At 46.0% G+C, this 18,826-nt stretch overlaps 2 protein-coding genes across 5 annotated transcripts in view; one reads left to right on the forward strand and one right to left on the reverse strand.

The window, feature by feature from the left end:
• The first annotated feature begins 2,970 nt into the window (after positions 1-2,970).
• Positions 2,971-7,642, forward strand: TUBB2A (tubulin beta 2A class IIa). The gene is made up of 4 exons (XM_024552313.4): positions 2,971-3,121; positions 4,477-4,585; positions 5,131-5,241; positions 6,433-7,642. Exons 1-4 carry the CDS (start codon positions 3,065-3,067, stop codon positions 7,491-7,493), a joined length of 1,338 nt encoding a protein of 445 aa, XP_024408081.1. The 5' UTR covers positions 2,971-3,064; the 3' UTR covers positions 7,494-7,642.
• A 626-nt stretch (positions 7,643-8,268) lies between these two features.
• BPHL (biphenyl hydrolase like) overlaps positions 8,269-18,826 on the reverse strand; it is a 32,611-nt gene continuing 22,053 nt past the window's right edge. For all 4 annotated transcript variants that reach the window (XM_024552315.4, XM_024552317.4, XM_024552316.4 and 1 more), the window contains 2 exons: positions 15,607-15,730; positions 8,269-8,553 (listed from right to left, as the gene is read on the reverse strand). In XM_024552315.4, coding sequence (XP_024408083.2) covers positions 8,466-8,553; positions 15,607-15,730 — 212 coding nt within the window. In that variant the 3' untranslated portion in view covers positions 8,269-8,465. The remainder of the gene's footprint in view (positions 8,554-15,606; positions 15,731-18,826) is intronic.

The following is an 18,826-nucleotide window of genomic DNA, read 5'->3' on the forward strand; positions in this document are numbered from 1 at the left end:
GTGTGCTGGGGGTGCCCTAAAGGACTGACTTTCTAAAGCAGGGGTGATGAAGCCATGATTTTGCCCACCCACCTTGGATATATGCTTATGATTAACATGACAAATAGGCTTAATATTTATGACAGCATCATCTTGGGTTTTATGGGGCATTTTTGCTCCATAAACTCGACCCACTTTCATATAGAGCTGCTCATTTCCTGCTCACAAAGCTGGCTGTGGGGTTCCTATAATTATCAATGTTTTATAGTTGGAGAAACTGGCCCCAGAGAGGAAGAGGAGGATGTGCTGGGAAACAAAAGCAGTTCCAGGTCCCCATTCCCCTAGCCCACTCTTAAGATCATCATCGAAAAGAAATAAGGTTGGGCCTTACATCACCCTGACCAAGCCTTTAAAACTCACCTGGCTTTCTCTTTGTAGAAGAAATCTAGATACCTTCATTTACTAGCTTTGTGGCTAGTCAGCTCTTTCAGCCTCCTTTCGGTGCTATGAAACTGGAGTAGTAATGTTTGCTCTAGAACAGTGCTGTTCAATAGAAATACAATGTTGTTACTGGACAGCGACTGGGCCCAGAGTGGGTCTGCTTTGGTCGGCCTCTAGAGTGTGGGTTCTTTGAGTCCAGGTGATTTTGAGAGTACATTTATTAAGGAACACCTACCTTTTGTGACGGTGTGGGCGGAACTGGAAAATATTATGCTAAGTGAAATAAACCAGTCAGTGAGAGACAAACTCCATGTAATCTCACTGATAAGAGGAATCTAATGAACAAAATAAACTAATGAGCAAAATAGAACCAGAGACATGGATACATGGAATAGTTTGACAGTAGCCAGAGGGGTGGGGGGAGGGGGATAATGGTGGAAAGAAGGGGAATGGACTAGTCAAAGACCATGTATGAATGACCCATGGACATGGACAACAGTGTGGGGATTGACTGTGGCAGCAGGGGGTGGACTGGGCAGAGGAGGGCAAAGGGGGAAAAATTAGGACAACTGTAATAGAATAACAACAAAAAAAATAAAGCTAGGGACAAGAAACAAGGAAGGGCCCAGGACAGAAGAAGCAGCAGGAGGGAGACAAGGCAGGGCTGCTTTGACTCTCTAGGAACATCATGGAAAAAGAGGTGAGCCAAGGCAGGGCTGCTGTCATCAGTTCAGTGGAGAGTCAGAGAAAAGGAGGCCTTCGGGACAGGTTCAGAGATTAGCCTGGGACAAGCTGATTCTGCCCATTGCTCCTTGTTGCAACTCTGGTAGGGTCCCTTAGAGTTCAGGATTTGCATGCCTGTGAGGTAAAAAGGAGAAAAGAAAGGCATGGGTGTGCTCCTGGGAGAGTGTGCCCTGGGTCAGTCTTGAAGGTTTTAAAGGCTGGGAGTTTAGGGAAGGTCTTAGGGAAGGATCTCAAGAGAATATTCATCAGCTTTTCTAGGTGTGTCCTTTCAGCGTTGTGGTCTCTACTGATTGGTCAGTGCCAGGGCAGCTGGTCATTAGTCACTGCAGCTGCTCCTGGCATCACCTGCCTGTTTTTGCTGCTTTTGTGGGTCTGGAGCTGAGATACAACTGAGGCCTAGATGTTATCTCTAGGGGGGGGCGGGGCAGTTTAAACTGCTGGACCAGCAGTATGCCAGGGGAAGAAAGACCACCCTGGGGGTGAGTGCCAGTTTTGCCCGTTGCTAGGCACATAGGGCTTTCTGCCCTGGTGACCTTCTGTATCTGGCTGTAAATTGCTTGGCCAGTGTGTTTAGCTATCCCTCTCAGTTTCGCCATTCCACTTGCCAAGAAATTTTCCCAGCTTCTTACTATCCCACCTCAATGTGAACTGCAGAAGTCATTGAAAATTTCCTAGTAGTCACTACTAGTCTAGAAGTCATTTAAAAAGCTAACAGAAACAAGTGAAATTAATTTTAAAATATGTCCAAAAGATTTTGATATGAAATTAATATACAAAATCAGTAATGGAATATTTTATATTCTTATGGAGTCCATGGAATCCTCTGAGTATTTTACACTGAAAGCACATCTCAATTCAGACTACCCACGTTTCAAGTGTTCCATAGTCACATGTGGCTGGTGGCCTTCGAACTGGACTGCCCAGGTCTCTAAGGTCACTATGAGGATGTATGTAAGGCACACATACTTTGGCTGACGCCTGGCTATTCACATTCATTCCCCTCCCTCTCTTTGATTAACAAGCAGGCAGCATTTTCCACATTTAAGTGGCCTTTACAAAGAACCAAGACCCAAAGTAGACATGAAACAAACCCAGCACCGTGCCCCTTTTCCTAACACTCTCCCTACCCCCGCCAAACGGACCATTTTCCTTAAGCGTAGAAGCGAAAAGCCGCCCACCCTGCCATTCTCGCTTTTCTTGAAGACAGCTGCTTGCTTATCAGTTCTCACCGGGGAACCCCCACTCCCAGCCACCTGCAGGTCCTCCCGGCGTTCATATTGGCGGTGAATTCCCACCTCGAATAGAAAAGGAACGAGGCCCAGAGTCCAGGATCCTGCCCAGAACGCAGGAAACCTTAGCAAACTGCTGTAGACCCCACTGAAAATTCTGGGTTCCCTATTCCAAAAGGGTGCCGGATGCCTCTCGCCCTCTCCCTGGAGGCAAGAATCCTGTTTGGAGGCAGCCACTCCCTCTGGTCGCTGGACCTAGGTCTCCAGCCCGTCTCAGGGATCCAGAGTGGACGAGGTTGGGTAGGGATTCGGCTTTCCTGAATGACCCTTTGCAGGGCACGGGTGAGTTGGGGAGACAGCGGCTGGCTGGGTCTGAGGCCCTCGGGGGGCGGTTTTGGGTTCACTCCGCGGACCCAGCTGGCGTGGCTACCAACCGTAGCGCCCCCGCACCTCGCACCGCGCCCCGGCTCCCCCTCGTGGTGCCGCAGTCTCTGGCGCACCTCGCCCCGCAGCTCCGCCTGCCATTACATCAATGCAGGGCGGGCGGGGCCGTCGGTATAAAAGGCGGAGCTGAGGGGCGGTGATAGCTCTCCCGGTTCCCGAGCTCGCCGGTGTGAACGGCGCTCACAGTTCCGAGGCCCAGCGCTTCCACCCGCCCTGCAGCCGGCACCATGCGCGAGATCGTGCACATCCAGGCGGGCCAGTGCGGCAACCAGATTGGCGCTAAGGTGGGCGCGCCCCGACAGAGGGGCCGAGAGTGGGCGGTGGGCCGCGACTGTGTGGGCCGGGGCTGGAGGTGCAGCGGGCCCCAAGGGTACCGGCCGGGCGAGGTGGGGGCGGGCAGCGGTTCCGGCTGTGGCCGGAGCCGGGAAGTGGGGGTGGAGGCGGCGGCGGCTCGCAGCCCCAGTGGCGCATTTTCGGCGCAGCCGCCTTCGGGGCCAGGAAGCCACACCACCTGCTGCGATACGCGAGGCGAGGCAGCTGTATGTTGCTTTAATCAAGGCCCTTTGAAATGTTCTCGGAACCGACCCTTCAGCTGAATGTAGTTGGCATTTCTCTGGGTGTATTAGCCTCTGACATTTGGATACACGCTTCGCCCATATTAATCCAGTGGCCTCATGTAGAACATAATTTGGTCATTTTTTCCCCAGAGTTTGAATGAAAAGAAATGCAGTGTCATTAAGGTGACAGATGTTATAGAGACTACTCGTTGGGTTATAAAGACGAGAATGTTAGATAATTTCCCCAGTACGAGCACCATCTAGACATGATAATATTTAATGCCAGTCTGGCCTCCTGTCTCCCAGGCAGCAAGTGACTGACCTGGGGCTGCAATTACCCACCGCACTGGGCCAGGCCGCAGCGGGCATGCTGCATGGGTGTGGGCCAGGTCTGAAAAAGGACGAGGTCTCTGTCAGAACCGCCATATTGCCCACCCCAACCTCCCCGCCCCTTTCCTGCTGCAGATTCACAATGGAGCCTGTGCCCTCTCCAAGGCCAGCTCCCTTCACTGCCCCAGTCATGCTCCCAGGCTCCCTCCTGCCCTTCCCCACCCATGGCCCGCTGAGCTCAATGGCCAGAGGCCAATATGGATGTCAGTGGCATAAAACTGCACTGCTTGGAGAGCTGGGTGGGATTTGTGCCAGGAGACACCAATTCCTATAAGGCAGCCACAGGGTGGGATCCAACTGGATCTGGGTCCTGCCAGGACCCATCCATCAGCTGGCATACTGAGATGCTGTGATGCTGGGGCATCGGGACACCAGCCCTGCCTGGGGGTGACAGCCTCCCCAGCATCCACAGCTGCCCCAGAAGCTCTGCTGTGCCCACCCTCTTCCTGCAGTGCCCCTCCCAGCTTTTCAGGCTGTCGCCATAATATGGCTGGTGTTCTGCTGGTTTCCAAGCCCTCAGCAGCCTCTGCTGGAGGAACGTGGGTGCACAGCTACCTGGTCTGTCTGGGACTCCCTTCACCATCTGATCACAGGGGCACCATCCCAAGGACATGAGAGGGAGAAAAGGCCCATCCTCACTGATATTTATGATGCCAGACCATCATGTGATAAACATATTTTAAAATTTCCAGTTTTGGGAGGTCATCAGTGATGAGCATGGGATAGACCCCACTGGCAGTTACCATGGAGACAGTGACTTGCAGCTGGAGAGAATCAACGTGTACTACAATGAAGCTGCTGGTGACTATTTCAATGCTTTTTGCTTTTCTATCAACCTTGCTTTCCATACTGTGGACAGATGCAAGGTGCTAGGAACATGCAAATGACAAAGAAGTGCTGCTTGCATTCATTTTAAGTATCAACTGCTGGTAGTTCCTTAAGATTCCTGCATGTTTGCCATGACTAAGCGTGACCATTACCTCTTTCTTGTTCTTTTTTTTTTTTTAAGATTTTATTTATTCTTAGAGGGGAAGGGAGGGAGAGAAACATCAATGTGTGGTTGCCTCTCACGTGCCCCCTACTGGGGACCTGGCCTGCAACCCGGGCATGTGCCCTGACTGGGAATTGAACTGGCGACCTTTAGGTTCATAGGCCAGTGCTCAATATACTGAGCCACACCAGAGCCAAGGCTCTTTTTTAAAGCAGAGACACTCCCCTATTCTTGTACTTTGTCTCACATGCGGGAGTTTTGCCAGATGAATTCGGCTGTGAAAGGTGCATAGAACATTCCGTTGTCTGATTCCTTTGTCGACCGCAGGTCTAAATCCAGATCTTGTTCCCTGCAGGTAACAAGTATGTACCTCGGGCCATCCTGGTGGATCTGGAGCCAGGCACCATGGACTCTGTCAGGTCTGGACCATTTGGCCAGATCTTCAGGCCTGACAACTTCGTGTTTGGTATGTAGTCGTGAGCAATGGGAACTGGCTCAGTGAGTCTTCTTCCTAAACACTGTGGAAATCGCAGTTTTTAGTGTTGACTGCCCAGGTGGAATCTATGTGTGCACAGGTAGGCGTGAGCCATGGCCTAATTCCACCTAGCGCAGGGGTGGTGACTCTCTGGACAGCTCAACAAAGGAGAGTGTCAGGCTGCAGGGGTCGGCTGTAGCCCTCCCACTACAGAGCAGTGTGTGAAGGGTAAAGCATAAAGGGCAATGAAAAGCTTCAAAGGGGAGTCAATAGGCTACTGGTAACTTCAGAGCATCTGTGACAGCAGGTGGCCCTTTCAAGCAGCAAAGGCCGAAGGCACAGGTTGAGACCAGTAGTCAGATGTCTTATCTCATTGCGCCTTTGCCCTTGTCTGTTAATGGGACCTAATTCAACTTTTTTATTGGGTTGGCCAGAAAGTCCATTTAGTTTTTATCTGTAAAATAAAAGACACACTTTTCATTTTTACCAATAACTTTATAGATTTCAATATTTTGAGTATGTCAGCTATGTCCTGCTATTGGCTTCTAGTGGGTAGAGGCCAGGGGTGTTGCTAAACATCTTCCAATGCACAAGACAGCCCCACAGCAGAGAATTATTTGGCCAGAATATCAGCACCAAGAAACTTCGCAAATCACTTTTGACATGTTCAGTCACACAGCACCTTCTACATGCAGTGCACAAATCTTTTTTTGCATTTCGTTGCATTTTTACCTTTTTTAAAACAATAAAGCATAAATGTTGCATATCTTCCATCTTCAATATTAAAATGGCTGCACAAAAATTCACGAATTTTGATAAACTTTTAATGTACGCTGATATGACAGCCATCACAATACAATATAACAAAATTGTTTTGAATGAAGTTAAAGACAACTAAGCAGTACTAGAGCCATTGTACGTAAAAAACGTAAGGGGACTTTTTGGCCAACCCAATAGAATGTCCTCTGTTCTTAAGAATATTGTTTCGTTCCATTAACAACCTCCGTTGATCTAAACTTGTTCTATTAAGATCTCCAGTGTTTTTAAGTGTCACTGATAAAGAAAAATTTTCTGTAAGTAATAAAAAGGGAAGAATTTTCTACTCTGAGACTAGTGCAGCGTCACAGTAACAACTTGAGATTCCTTGTTTTAGTGTCTAGTATTCTCCTTTCCCTCTGGCAGGCCAGAGCGGGGCCGGGAACAACTGGGCAAAGGGCCACTACACAGAGGGCGCCGAACTGGTAGACTCAGTCCTGGACGTGGTGAGGAAGGAGTCAGAAAGCTGTGACTGTCTGCAGGGCTTCCAGCTGACCCACTCACTGGGGGGTGGCACGGGCTCGGGGATGGGCACCCTGCTCATCAGCAAGATCCGGGAGGAGTACCCAGACCGCATCATGAACACCTTCAGCGTGATGCCCTCCCCTAAGGTGTCCGACACAGTGGTGGAGCCCTACAACGCCACCCTCTCTGTCCACCAGCTGGTGGAAAACACTGATGAAACCTACTCCATTGACAACGAGGCCCTGTATGACATCTGCTTCCGCACGCTGAAACTGACCACCCCCACCTATGGAGACCTCAACCACCTGGTGTCGGCCACCATGAGCGGGGTCACCACCTGCCTGCGCTTCCCGGGCCAGCTGAACGCAGACCTACGCAAGCTGGCCGTCAACATGGTGCCCTTCCCCCGCCTGCACTTCTTCATGCCCGGCTTCGCCCCCCTGACCAGCCGGGGCAGCCAGCAGTACCGGGCCCTGACGGTGCCTGAGCTCACCCAGCAGATGTTCGACTCCAAGAACATGATGGCCGCCTGTGACCCCCGCCACGGCCGCTACCTGACAGTGGCCGCTATCTTCCGGGGCCGCATGTCCATGAAGGAGGTGGACGAGCAGATGCTGAACGTGCAGAACAAGAACAGCAGCTACTTCGTGGAGTGGATCCCCAACAACGTGAAGACGGCCGTGTGCGACATCCCTCCCCGAGGCCTGAAGATGTCGGCCACCTTCATCGGCAACAGCACGGCCATCCAGGAGCTGTTCAAGCGCATCTCGGAGCAGTTCACGGCCATGTTCCGGCGCAAGGCCTTCCTGCACTGGTACACGGGCGAGGGCATGGATGAGATGGAGTTCACCGAGGCCGAGAGCAACATGAACGACCTGGTGTCCGAGTACCAGCAGTACCAGGACGCCACGGCCGACGAACAGGGGGAGTTCGAGGAGGAAGAAGGAGAGGATGAGGCTTAAGAACTTCTTAAATACATTGTGCAATGTTAGTGAATTTCTGTTGTCCTCAATCAAGCATGGTCTTTCTATTTGTATACTATGGTGCTCAGTTTTGCCTCTGTCAGAAAATCTAAGATATCTATACTAATTATAAAGCATGTGTCTAAAAATCTTGTGGTTTCTTTCTTTTTATTCTTTCACTAGATACTTCTTGATCATGATTATGGATTTACTAATCATAACAATAGAATTTCTACTTTAAAAAAAATTTTAATTATACTTGGGTGACATTGGTTAATGGGATCACATAGGTTTCAAGTGTACATTTCTATGACACATGATCTATATATTGCATTGTGTCCACCACCCAAAGTCAAATCATGTTCTGTTATCACATACTTAATGTTTAATTAATAGTTCTATTAATAAAGAGATAAAAAATATTTTTTCATCTTCACTGGCCCAAAGTATGAAAGTGAAGGAATCCAGCAAAGGTAAGGGAGTGAACAGATTTGAGGTAAAGTCAACCTTCTTCCCTTTGCTGGGGTTACAGCAATCCTGTGAAAATCTAGAATTGAGGACCTTAGGCAAGGACTTTCTTCTGTTTCTTTTCTTGCTTTGCACAGTGACAACTGCAGAGACCAGAGAGCGCTCGTGCCTCAGAGAGAAGGCACAGCGCGGGCTCATGGCGCCCGGAACAGCAGTCAGAGCACCAGCACTCCTCTAACATTTATTTGCAAATAAAGAAATCACCATAAAGAATTTATGTTTTAAGACAATGGTAAAGATTCAAAACTTAATGTTAAAAAAGATTTAATTTTTGTAGCTATTAGAGGATGTTTTTAATGTCATTTTTCCTAGTGGATTAGCAGCAGTTGTGGGGAGGAAGAGAAAGCCTGGAGGGAGGGTGAACTGAGGGTGACATGGGGGTGGGTTCCAGAGGCCACAACAGGCAGATGAAGCCCCTTGCTGAGGGATCACCAGGTCACAGATTCACTGTAAGAAGTCTTCTGCCAACTTGTTGAATTCGTCTGCAAAACGTAAGTGGAGGTTGTGTTTGCCTTCTGGCATCAGATGCAACCTGAAAAGAAAAATCTTATGATTGATGGCACACCTTTTAAAACCTCTTACCCTCCCTAACATGACATGAAAATCTGAAGTAAACACCTGCCACATTTTTTGAATGACCACTTTTGGGGAGATAATGTAAGGTACATAGTATAACCTTTCCTGAATATTGAAGAGTAAAAGCCTCATGGAGTTTATGACTAACCTGGAGGGTGACCTGACGGGAATAGCGCACACTGTACTTGGAACCATATCGTGTAACAGACGGTTTCACTGAGCCCGTGTGGGAGCGGGGCACATGGCATATGATTTGGTAGTTAGCTAAAAAGAAATTCATTTTAATAAGGTTGATTTTTAAGAGAAGGTTGGAAAGACGATAAAATAGAAAATGTCCAGAATCCACTGGGTTAGAATAGGGAGCTTCTTGGGGCGTCTATGTAGTGGAAAAACCCAAATCATTCCAGCCACCACCAGACCCTTGTTCAAGGTTCAGAATCACCCTGTCATTTTTGGAGCGTCGAGTAACTAGATACAAGCCTCTAGACAAAGGGTGAATACGTGTTCCGTAGGGCTGTGTGGGCAGGGCAGCCTGCATCAGCAACTCTTTCTCCAGCTGTCACTACATGTCTTTTGTGACAAACTTTTCTGTCGCAAGGATTCCTCCTTGCAATAGGGTTGTGGTCAAATGTGGCTTGTTGGCAATTTTTTGAATAAAGGCATCCTTCTCTGAAGTGATATTTCATTTACTGGTTATAAAAGTACAGAAATAAAAGTTTTAAACAAAGCTTATAGGACATAAGTGCAAGCTTCAGCTATCTTGTCCACAATGACAATTGGACATTACAAGGACTACATTGGGGCAAAATGCCAATTACTGTGTTGCCTAATTCTCTGGTTTTTCAGCACCTGGGGTCTGAGAGCTCTCAGAGTGCTGGGGGGATCTTGGGAAAGGGCCCTGGGAACACCTGTCCTTGCAGCCCAACCACATGGTGGGGTGGAGGTACCCAGATAATCAAGATCATTTACTTGAAAGGAAGATGGGCTATATTGTTGGCATCTTTCTCAGGCTCTCAGGAAAGTTAATGCCATTTATAGTAACCAGAATGTTCCAAATTCAGTTTTAATGCTGTTCAGAAAAGAACAGCAAGCTGCATCAACCCCAAAGATAGGATCCCAGTTGCCCTACACAAGGAACAGGGCTTGCAGGGATGCTCAAGGCCTCTGTTTTTAGGAGACAACCAACTGCCAAGGATGCTGAAAGGTCACAGAAGGGCATGTCGAGGCCAAACCCATCTTCTAGTGTGTGCTAGGCTGGATTCCTAAGCAGACACCCCGATCTGCCCAACTTGCAAGTCCTCCTTTGAAGACAGCCATGCTGCTTATCACGTGTCCTGCCTCATTTCTATGGTTCATTCAAATCCCTAATAAGGAAGGAGAAACACCAGCAGTGAATCCCTTCTTTTCAGCCTCGGTGCTGTCTGCGTTCTTCCTATAGTAATCTCTAGGTCTTAGGGAAATAAAAACTAGATCCCTTTCATTAAAAATATGGGAGATCTGTTCTGAGTCATCTCCATTCGGACCTGCACTGAATTATGGGTGGATGAACAGACAGATGAGTATAAAGTAAGTTGCCCTTCTCCTTGATACCTTTTGGGGGTCATTTCAAGTTCTTTAATACACCCTCCTTTAGGTCTGACCCGAGAGTCACTATACTTAAAGCCTGTGTGTGTTCCTCTTTGGGAGAGTACCACACTAGACAGGAGGAAATATATAGGCTGTGAAGGCGATGTAGCAACTCTACTGCTGACCAAGATTCTCACCCAAATAACAAAGGGATCCAATCACATGATCCACGGAGAATATTTTGTAAACAACCACATTTCCAGGAAAATTGGTAGGAAATCTTCCACTACCCGACACATGGTTCAGCTGGAAATTAAGGGGCACCAAGATGGTAAACAGAAGTTCCTATTTGCCAGTGCAGGTCCCTTGTCGCATTTGGCACTTTCAGAAAAAGATGTGATTCTAGATCTTTTGAGAAATTAAAATGTCTAACCTCACAGTATAAATCCAGTGGTCAGTTTACTTCTGGATACAGCCCTTCTAGGGTCTCACTCTTTACCCCCAGGTAGCAAAGGAGAAATGGCGCTGGCGTCCCTTCCTCAGTTGACCCTGCCACAGTCTTCAAATTAAGCTCTGAGAGTTACAGATATGAACAAGGCCATAAATTACATGCTGCGGCATTTTTCTCCACTTTGGATGTGATAATACCCTAAATTAGTTATGAACCCTTAGAGTTTCCAGTAAGTCTGTGAGCATTTTTGTTTTGAGAACCAAAGTAGGCTCCTGCCTGACTGCCTCCAAACAGGGATATGGGCTTTTTCATACCTTCAGACTCACACTGAAACATCGGCTCTTCCTGTTTCCCGGGCATTCAGAATTAGACTGGAGTTACGCTTCATCTGTCCTGGGTCTCCGCCTTCCTGACTCTGCTCCAGCTTGCCAACCAACGATCTTGTACTTCTCAACCTTCCTAACTGCATGAGCCAAGTCCTTATTCCTTATAGAAAATAAACCTGTGTGTGTGTGTGTGTGTGTGTGTGTGTAGCCTATTGGTTCTGTTTCCCTGGAGAACCCTGACTAATAAATACACCCATACTCCTATACTAATGCTGAACATTGGGATGGAGGGCAACTTGCCTCTGACCTATCAAGCTCTATCCTGGCAGCTACTGTGTGCTGAGTTTTACGTGTTAAATGTACAAATGTGCACTCATTCCTCAAAAAATATTTTCAATGGTAGATACTAGCACCCACATTTTACAGACAAGGAAACAGGGGCACGGAAATACATGCTCACTGCCTAAATGAGTGACTGAGCCGGCATTCAAACCCGCCTGAACGCTGCTGGTGCTCTTCACCATCGCTGCTGTGAATGTTGCTCAGGTTCCCAAAATACCGATTCTACCGCCCAGGCGAGACTCCACTTCCCACCTCTGCTTTGGGTGACACTGGCCCCAGGTGCCGCTCTCTGTGCACATGGATGTTACCCCTCGTTCTTTCCTATCTGGTCTGGCTCTCTGGCTCCAACCCCAGAACGTGAAGTTTGACCATAGTTTTTGGCTTGGAGGCACCAGTCAGTGACCCCTGGCCATCCACAGAGGCTTCGTCCCATGTGCCTCTCTTGCTCTCACGTTCTCTTTCTTTCAGCAGGTACGACACTACATCCTGGGAGAGGTACTGACATGCTCAACAGGAGGAACACTAAATTCATATGCTAACAGCTGTAAAAGATCTAAATAAGGAGCTGTGTGGCTTCAGATAGATAAGTAATTGGAGGAGGAGAAGACATTTGAGTTGCAACCTGAAGGATGAGTACACTTGGCTAGGCAAGCAAAGCAGGTGAGGGGTAGAGGATTCCAGGCAGAGTGCTGGTCATTTGCAGCTGGGTCTCAAGTCCAGACCCTGACCTCTGCGGGGCCTGTAAGTCCTGACATCTGAGCATCTCCCTAGAAACATACTATAATGAGATGAACTGCATCCTCCCAAAATTTGTATGTTGAAGTCCTAACCCACAGTACTTCAGAGTGTGACCTTATTTGGATATAGGTCTTTAGAGAGGTAATTAAGTTGCCCTGGCTGGTGTGGCTCAGTTGGTTGGAGCATGGTCCTGTAACCAAAAGGTTGTGAATTTGATTCCTGGTCAGGGCACATGCCTAAGATGTGGGTTTGATCCCCTGTCAGGGAACAAATGGGAGGCAACCAATCAATGCTTCTCTCTGAGTGGATATTTCTCTCTTTCCTCCTCTCTCTCTGAAAAAGCAATAAAAAAAAAAAAAGACCTTTGTCCTTGGGTGAGGATTTAAAAAAAAAGAGGTAATTAAGTTAAAATGAGGATGTTAGGGCCCACCCTAATATGACTGGTGTCCTTATAAGAAGAGATCAGGACACGGACACAGAGATGGAGACCATGTGAGGACACGGGGAGAAGGCGGCCATCTGCAAGCCAAGGAGAGAGGCCTCAGAGGAGATCAACTCTGCAGACACCTTGATCTCAGACTTCCAGCCTTCAGAACTGTGAGAAAATAAACTTGTATTATTTAAGCCTCCCAGTCTCTGGTATTCATTGTAGCAGCCCTAGCAGACTAATATACATAATGAGCAGACACGCGGTTCAACCAGCTATGTAGTCACAACCTCCTCTGAGATGTGAGTCCCACTGCTTCCCGGGGCCCATCCACCCTAACTCCAAAGAGTCTGATGGGTGCCAACCTCTGCTCAATGCAAACTCTCTGAAAACAAGCTGGGGCTGGCCTCATGGGTGATGCATGTCTGGTTAAACGAGACACCCAAGCAGAGGCTGACTAGCTAGACAGGCGGTGAGTGATGTCAGTGCTTTTCCACTTCTGAAGGAGGGCTGGACAAGCAGGGGATGCACAGAGGCTGGGGCAGGACAAGGAGAATCTAAGGGGCAGGGTCTGCTCCCCATCACTGTTGTAATAAGAACAACTTTTACTTTTATATGAGTTTGTTAGGAGGAAGGGTTCAATTGCCTAAATATAAATTTTAAAACAGTCAACTTGAATGATCTCTAACACCACTTTGCTTCCAAGAGATTCCATCATTCTTCTCCTATAGAGAGAAATGACAGAGACAAATTAAGATGAGCAGGGAGCAGGCCTGCTGAACAACCCCACCCTTCATTAGCCTCCTTCTGAGGAGAGAAAGGCACTGGCTTCGTATATGCTATCTGTTTGTTGGTAAAATCTTTGAGGGACAGACTGTGGCTTAAGCTTTAGGGATAAACGTTCCTGGCAAGGTAGTAAAATACTGAGTTCACTGGAGCTGGCTACAGCCGGAACTGCTGCGCCATGCTGACAAGGGGCCTGGTGTGCGGCACCACAGCAGGACTCCGGCGCTTAAGGAGTCCAACTTCCTTTTGTTGGGTTCACAATAAGCCACACCTGTTTTAGGCAAATTCATGTCCAACATAAAGGACTGTGGTAGGAGAGGAAGGTAGTAGATGTAAAATGCAAGCCAGTTTTAGACAATCACTGCTAATAACACTTTACCTTCAACTGATTTATTCCATGGAATATTGCTCTAAGAAAATGACCTTCCATAAAATAGCCTGCTGAAACATTAACATCTAAAAGTGAGGGAATGTTTTTCTACCATGCTGATGTACCCTGTTGTTAGGAGATGGGTTTGAAACAGAATTCTTACATTAAACTTTCTTGCAGACTGACTTTTATTGAACCTGGCTCTCCAGGGGAACACACGTCTTCACTGTGAGAGTCAGCAAACAAAAACCTGTCATTTCTGATGCTAGAAAACAATTGGCCAGATCAGCGAGTATATAATGCAGACATCTTACCGTCATATTAAAATACGAGTATGTTTGTGAGAGGCAGCTGTGCTGTAGGGGAAAAGCTCTAAAATAGGAGGGAGAAAACCCAGGATTTGTCTCTAATAGGCTATGCAACCCTGGGAAATTACTTAACATCTCAGCTTTTATTTTCTCATCTATAAAATGGGGCCAATAGTTCTTTTTCATAAGAAATATTTGTTTTTCATATTTGTAAAGTATAATTAGATTTTGTATGTAAAATGCCTTTTAAAATATAAAATGCTATATAAATATAGAAATTATATAGATTTATGATACTTATATCTTACTATAGAATAAGAAGCATGCTCCCCATACTTAAATATTCTCTGAGAAACTCAGATGGAATAGTATGATTAGGAAGTAGTGGACTGTTTCTGCATCTGCTTTCCCTGCTGAACTCTGGGAGCTCTCAGGGCAGCGCTGGCCCACAGCAGGCATCATAAATTGGCTCATGGAGGGAAAGGAGAGAGGGAGAGAGAGAGAGAGGAAGCGAGGGAGAAAGAGAGAGAGGAAGGAACAGAAGGAGTAAGAGAAAAATGAGAGAGTGAGTGAGGAAGGAAGGATTTTCTCAGGCTGCTAATAAAGGTCAATTTCAAAAGAATCCCATAGCAAAGATGTCGTGAGTGATGACAGGATCTCTGAAATTAATACATAGTCATTGAAGGGGTCAAGGCTCACCTGGGTCTTTATTTTCCAGTATAATTGTTAAAAAATGAGGTCACTATCTTCCAGTCACACCTCATTTTCTCCTTCAGGACATGCATCCATTGCATGTGAGGGAGATACTGAATGTATTCAACTCTGAATTTTCATCTTGATATAGCTGGCTATATATTTGGACTGGCAAAAGCTTGCTCCCGTGTCAGCCAAAATATTTAAAATATAAATTTCTGTTCTCCATACAAAAATATATGGAAATGAAAAACAAAAATTTTGCTGACACATAAGTTTCAGTGATGCCCAAAGCTGGCTGGCAGAAACAAGAATGCAAAGAATAAGCAACATGTATCTATTATTTAATCAGGTGAGCCACCAACATGGTTTGGTATATACTGGAATTTTATAATTCTGAATAACAATTTAATCATCTGATATGTACAAATTTAAGGCTAAAATAACACACAAAAAAATTTAGAACATAATTTTAAGTGGAAAAAAGCAGCATCAGAGTTGAATATAGAATATGATTATTTCTGTGTTAAAAATAAAAGGAGAAACACACAAGAGTGCTAGTAACAAGCAAAAGGCTATTTGTTTCCTTCTTTTGGTTTCACAGATTTTCCTTATTGGAAAGGTAGTCCTTTTGTAATAATAGTGTTAAAATTGGAAAGTATACAAAATTGTTTTAGTTAACAATGATTCCTATGACTCTAACCCATCACCAGTGTCACAGAACTTAGTATGTATTAGCACAGTTCACAGCAAGGACAAGAGATATTTACCTGAGAATCCCCTTCCTTGCGATTACTGGTTCCCCACAAATCAGGGCTCCTTTTGTTCCCTGTGTCTCTTGTACCCTGTATACAGTGGTACTGCTTATTGTCATTGGCAAAATGTGGGTGGGATCCACCTTAAAAGATCCCAACCTTCATCTTTCTTTTTGTTATTATAGCTTCTCCCATTTTCTTCAGAAGCCCTAGAGGCACAGAATGATGGAACGGAGACTGGACTTACCGTGACCCTCTCACGTGTTTGTGTATGAAGTCAGCATGAAAACGCGGGACTAGAGGATCCTTTTCACCATGCACAATTAAGGTGGGGCACTGAACCAGGGGCAGCAAGTGCCGGCAGATGTTCCCTGCAAAACAAATGTACGGGGAGGAGCTTTAAGATGACCATTTCACAAGGTAAGGAGAAGCCGAGAGCTGGGGCGAGTGGTACCTCTCTTTGGACCTCAGTGACCCAGTGCATTAAATTAGATGGGATGTGAGGGGCCTACCAGCTCTACCCTTCTTTGGGTTTCCCTTTCTGTTTCTCTGCTGTTTTTTAAAATTTTATTTTAAAACTCTATTAGTGAACAAGCAGTTTTGCCTGATTTAAATTAAAAATTCATGTAAAACAGTAAGAAAAACAAACAAAACCCCACAGCTCTTTATATGACATAGAGGCAGTTCCCGGTTTGCAAAACCACAGTAGGTGCTTGGCCATCTGATAAGCTCCTCCTGGGAAATAATGTCTTAACTGGTCCTTGGGGTCCCAGCTAGCCCTCAGACCTCATATGCCTCACAATGAAGTTACACTTTACAGCTCCTCCTCATCCCTCCTGCCTCTCTCACATTCCTGACTGATACACGTTTGGAAGATTAGAAGATTCACTCCCATGCACAGCAACATTTCTAAGTTCCTGTTCCCCACCACCTCCCACCTGTGAAGTTTTATTGGTTCCTTAGCCACTTGAGTTTCGGCCTTCTCCTCTGGTCGAAGGGGAATAAATCACAGTCCCCTGGGTGGCCAAGGGACTAAAAGATGCCATAGTACCGCTGACACCCAGCCGGTACTCCACAGAGCCAGCTCCTTCTTCCGCCTGCCTTCCCCGGCCTGTGTCAAAAAGAAAGCATGGCAGCTCTGAGAAAGCTGGGAGCCAGCCCGGGGGGCATTGTCCCTTCCTCTTCAGTTGGGGGTTTGAATGAGAAGGTGACAGGTAGACCAGGGTAATACTTCTCTAGGTCTCTGAAGATGACCCCCTCCTGTTCCTGAGATGACACACATCTGCCAACTGTATACTCAGATAATTAAAGCTGGCATTTGCTGAGTGCTCACTATGTGTTAGGAACTGTTCAAATTATTTAATACCCATAAAACACTTATGGTAGTTACATGTTTTAATTAATTTAGTATGTACAAGTATTTGTAAATCAAGTACTTTTATTAAGCACTTACTCTGTGCTTGGTACTGTACCAAAGCTGAAGATACAACACATTTAGTCCTCAAAACAGCTTTATGAGGTAGTTATTAGTATCCCTAGTTCTCAGACAGGAAGTTGCAGCTTAGAGAAGCTAAGTGATTTGCCTGAATCCATTCTAACAGCAAGCCAGTGGCAAAACCAGAATGCACACCAGGCCTGTCTAACTCCAAATCTGTGCAGTCAGTCCCTGTGCTAGGTGTGGGCATCCTTAAACTTGAGGGTACAACCAAGAAAAAGGGCTCCTCTCAAATTAACTAGTACAGAAGGAGATAAGTAGCTCATTAACAATCTTGCTGTAAGATGATTGACACTCTGCTAGATCCTTTGTATCATGACATTTTTTTCACTCCATTTCTCTTTATTTTTTAGAGTTTTAGGTTTACAGCAAAACTGAGTGGAAGGTACAGAGACTGCCCCCACACGTGGCCTCCCCCACTACTAACACGCCCAAGTGGTGCATTTTCACAGTGAGTGAGCCTCAATTGATATATCATCGTCACCCGAAGTCCGTAATTTGCCTCAGGGGTCACCCTTGGCGTTGTGCATCCTGTGGATTTTGACAAACGTGTAATGACATGTATCTAGTATAGTGTTGTAGAGAGCGCATTTTCATTGTCCTGAAATTCCTCTGTGTGGCTGTTCTTTTTTATTTTATTTTATTTTAATTTTTTGATATATTTATTGATTATGTTATTACAGTTGTCCCTTTTCCGCCCCTTCACTCAACTCCATCCTGCCCACCCCCTCCCTCCCACATTCCCCCCCTACAGTTCATGTCCATGGGTCATACTTATAAGTTCTTTGGCTTCTACATTTCCTACACTATTCTTACCCTCCCCCTGTCTATTTTCCACCTATCATTTATGCTACTTATTCTCTGTACCTTTCCCCCCTGTCTCCCCCTCCCAATCCCCTATTGATAACCCTCCATGTGATCTCCATTTCTGTGGTTCTGTTTCTGTTCTAGTTGTTTGCTTAGTTTGCTTTTCTTTTGGTTTTAGGTGTGGTTGTTGATAACTGTGAGTTTGCTGTCATTTTTACTGTTCATATTTTTTATCTTCTTTTTCTTAGGTAAGTCCCTTTAACATTTCATATAATAAGGGCTTGGTGATGATGAACTCCTTTAACTTGACCTTATCTGAGAAGCACTTTATCTTCCCTTCCATTCTAAATGATAGTTTTGCTACATACAGTAATCTTGGATGTAGGCCCTTGCCTTTCATGACTTGGAATACTTCTTGCCAGTCCCTTCTTGCCTGTAAGGTCTCTTTGGAGAAATCAGCTGACAGTCTTATGGGAACCCCTTTGTAGGTAACTGTGTCCTTTTCTCTTGCTGCTTCTAAGATTCTCTCCTTATTTTTAATCTTGGGTAATGTAATTATGATGTGCCTTGGTGTGTTCCTCCTTGGGTCCAGCTTCTTTGGGACTCTCTGAGCTTCCTGGACTTCCTGGAAGTCTATTTCCCTTGCCAGATCGGGGAAGTTCTCCTTCATTATTTGTTCAAATAAGTTTTCAAGTTTTTGTTCTTCTTCTTCTCCTTCTGGCACCCCTATAATTCGGATGTTGGAACATTTAAAGGTGTCCTAAAGGTTCCTAAGCCTGTCCTCATTTTTCTGAATTCTTGTTTCTTCATTCTTTTCTGGTTGGATGTTTCTTTCTTCCTTCTGGTCCACACTGTTGATTTTTGAGTCCCAGTGTCCTTTGCATCACTATTGGTTCCCTGTACATTTTCCTTTGTTTCTCTTGGCATAGCCTTCATTTTTTCATCTACTTTTCGAACAAATTCAACCAATTCTGTGAGCATCTTAATAACCAGTGTTTTGAACTGTGCATCTGATAGGTTGGCTATCTCTTCCTCGCTTAGTTGTATTTTTTTCTGGAGCTTTGAAGTGTTTTGTCATTTGGGCCATTTTTTTTTTTTTTTTTTTTGTCTTGTCGAGGCTGTTACTTTAAGGGTCGGAGCCTTAGGTGTTCACAGGGGCGGGGTA

Source organism: Desmodus rotundus, chromosome 3 (genome assembly GCF_022682495.2).
Source record: "Desmodus rotundus isolate HL8 chromosome 3, HLdesRot8A.1, whole genome shotgun sequence".
In the NCBI taxonomy this organism is placed as follows: Eukaryota; Metazoa; Chordata; class Mammalia; order Chiroptera; family Phyllostomidae; genus Desmodus; species Desmodus rotundus.

Coding starts and splice junctions, on each gene's coding strand:
- TUBB2A (XM_024552313.4), top strand. CDS start 3,065: ATGCGCGAGATCGTGCACATCCAGGCGGGCCAGTGCGGCAACCAGATT. Junction 3,122..4,476: donor GCAACCAGATTGGCGCTAAG/GTGGGCGCGCCC, acceptor TAAAATTTCCAG/TTTTGGGAGGTCATCAGTGA. Junction 5,242..6,432: donor GCCTGACAACTTCGTGTTTG/GTATGTAGTCGT, acceptor TCCCTCTGGCAG/GCCAGAGCGGGGCCGGGAAC.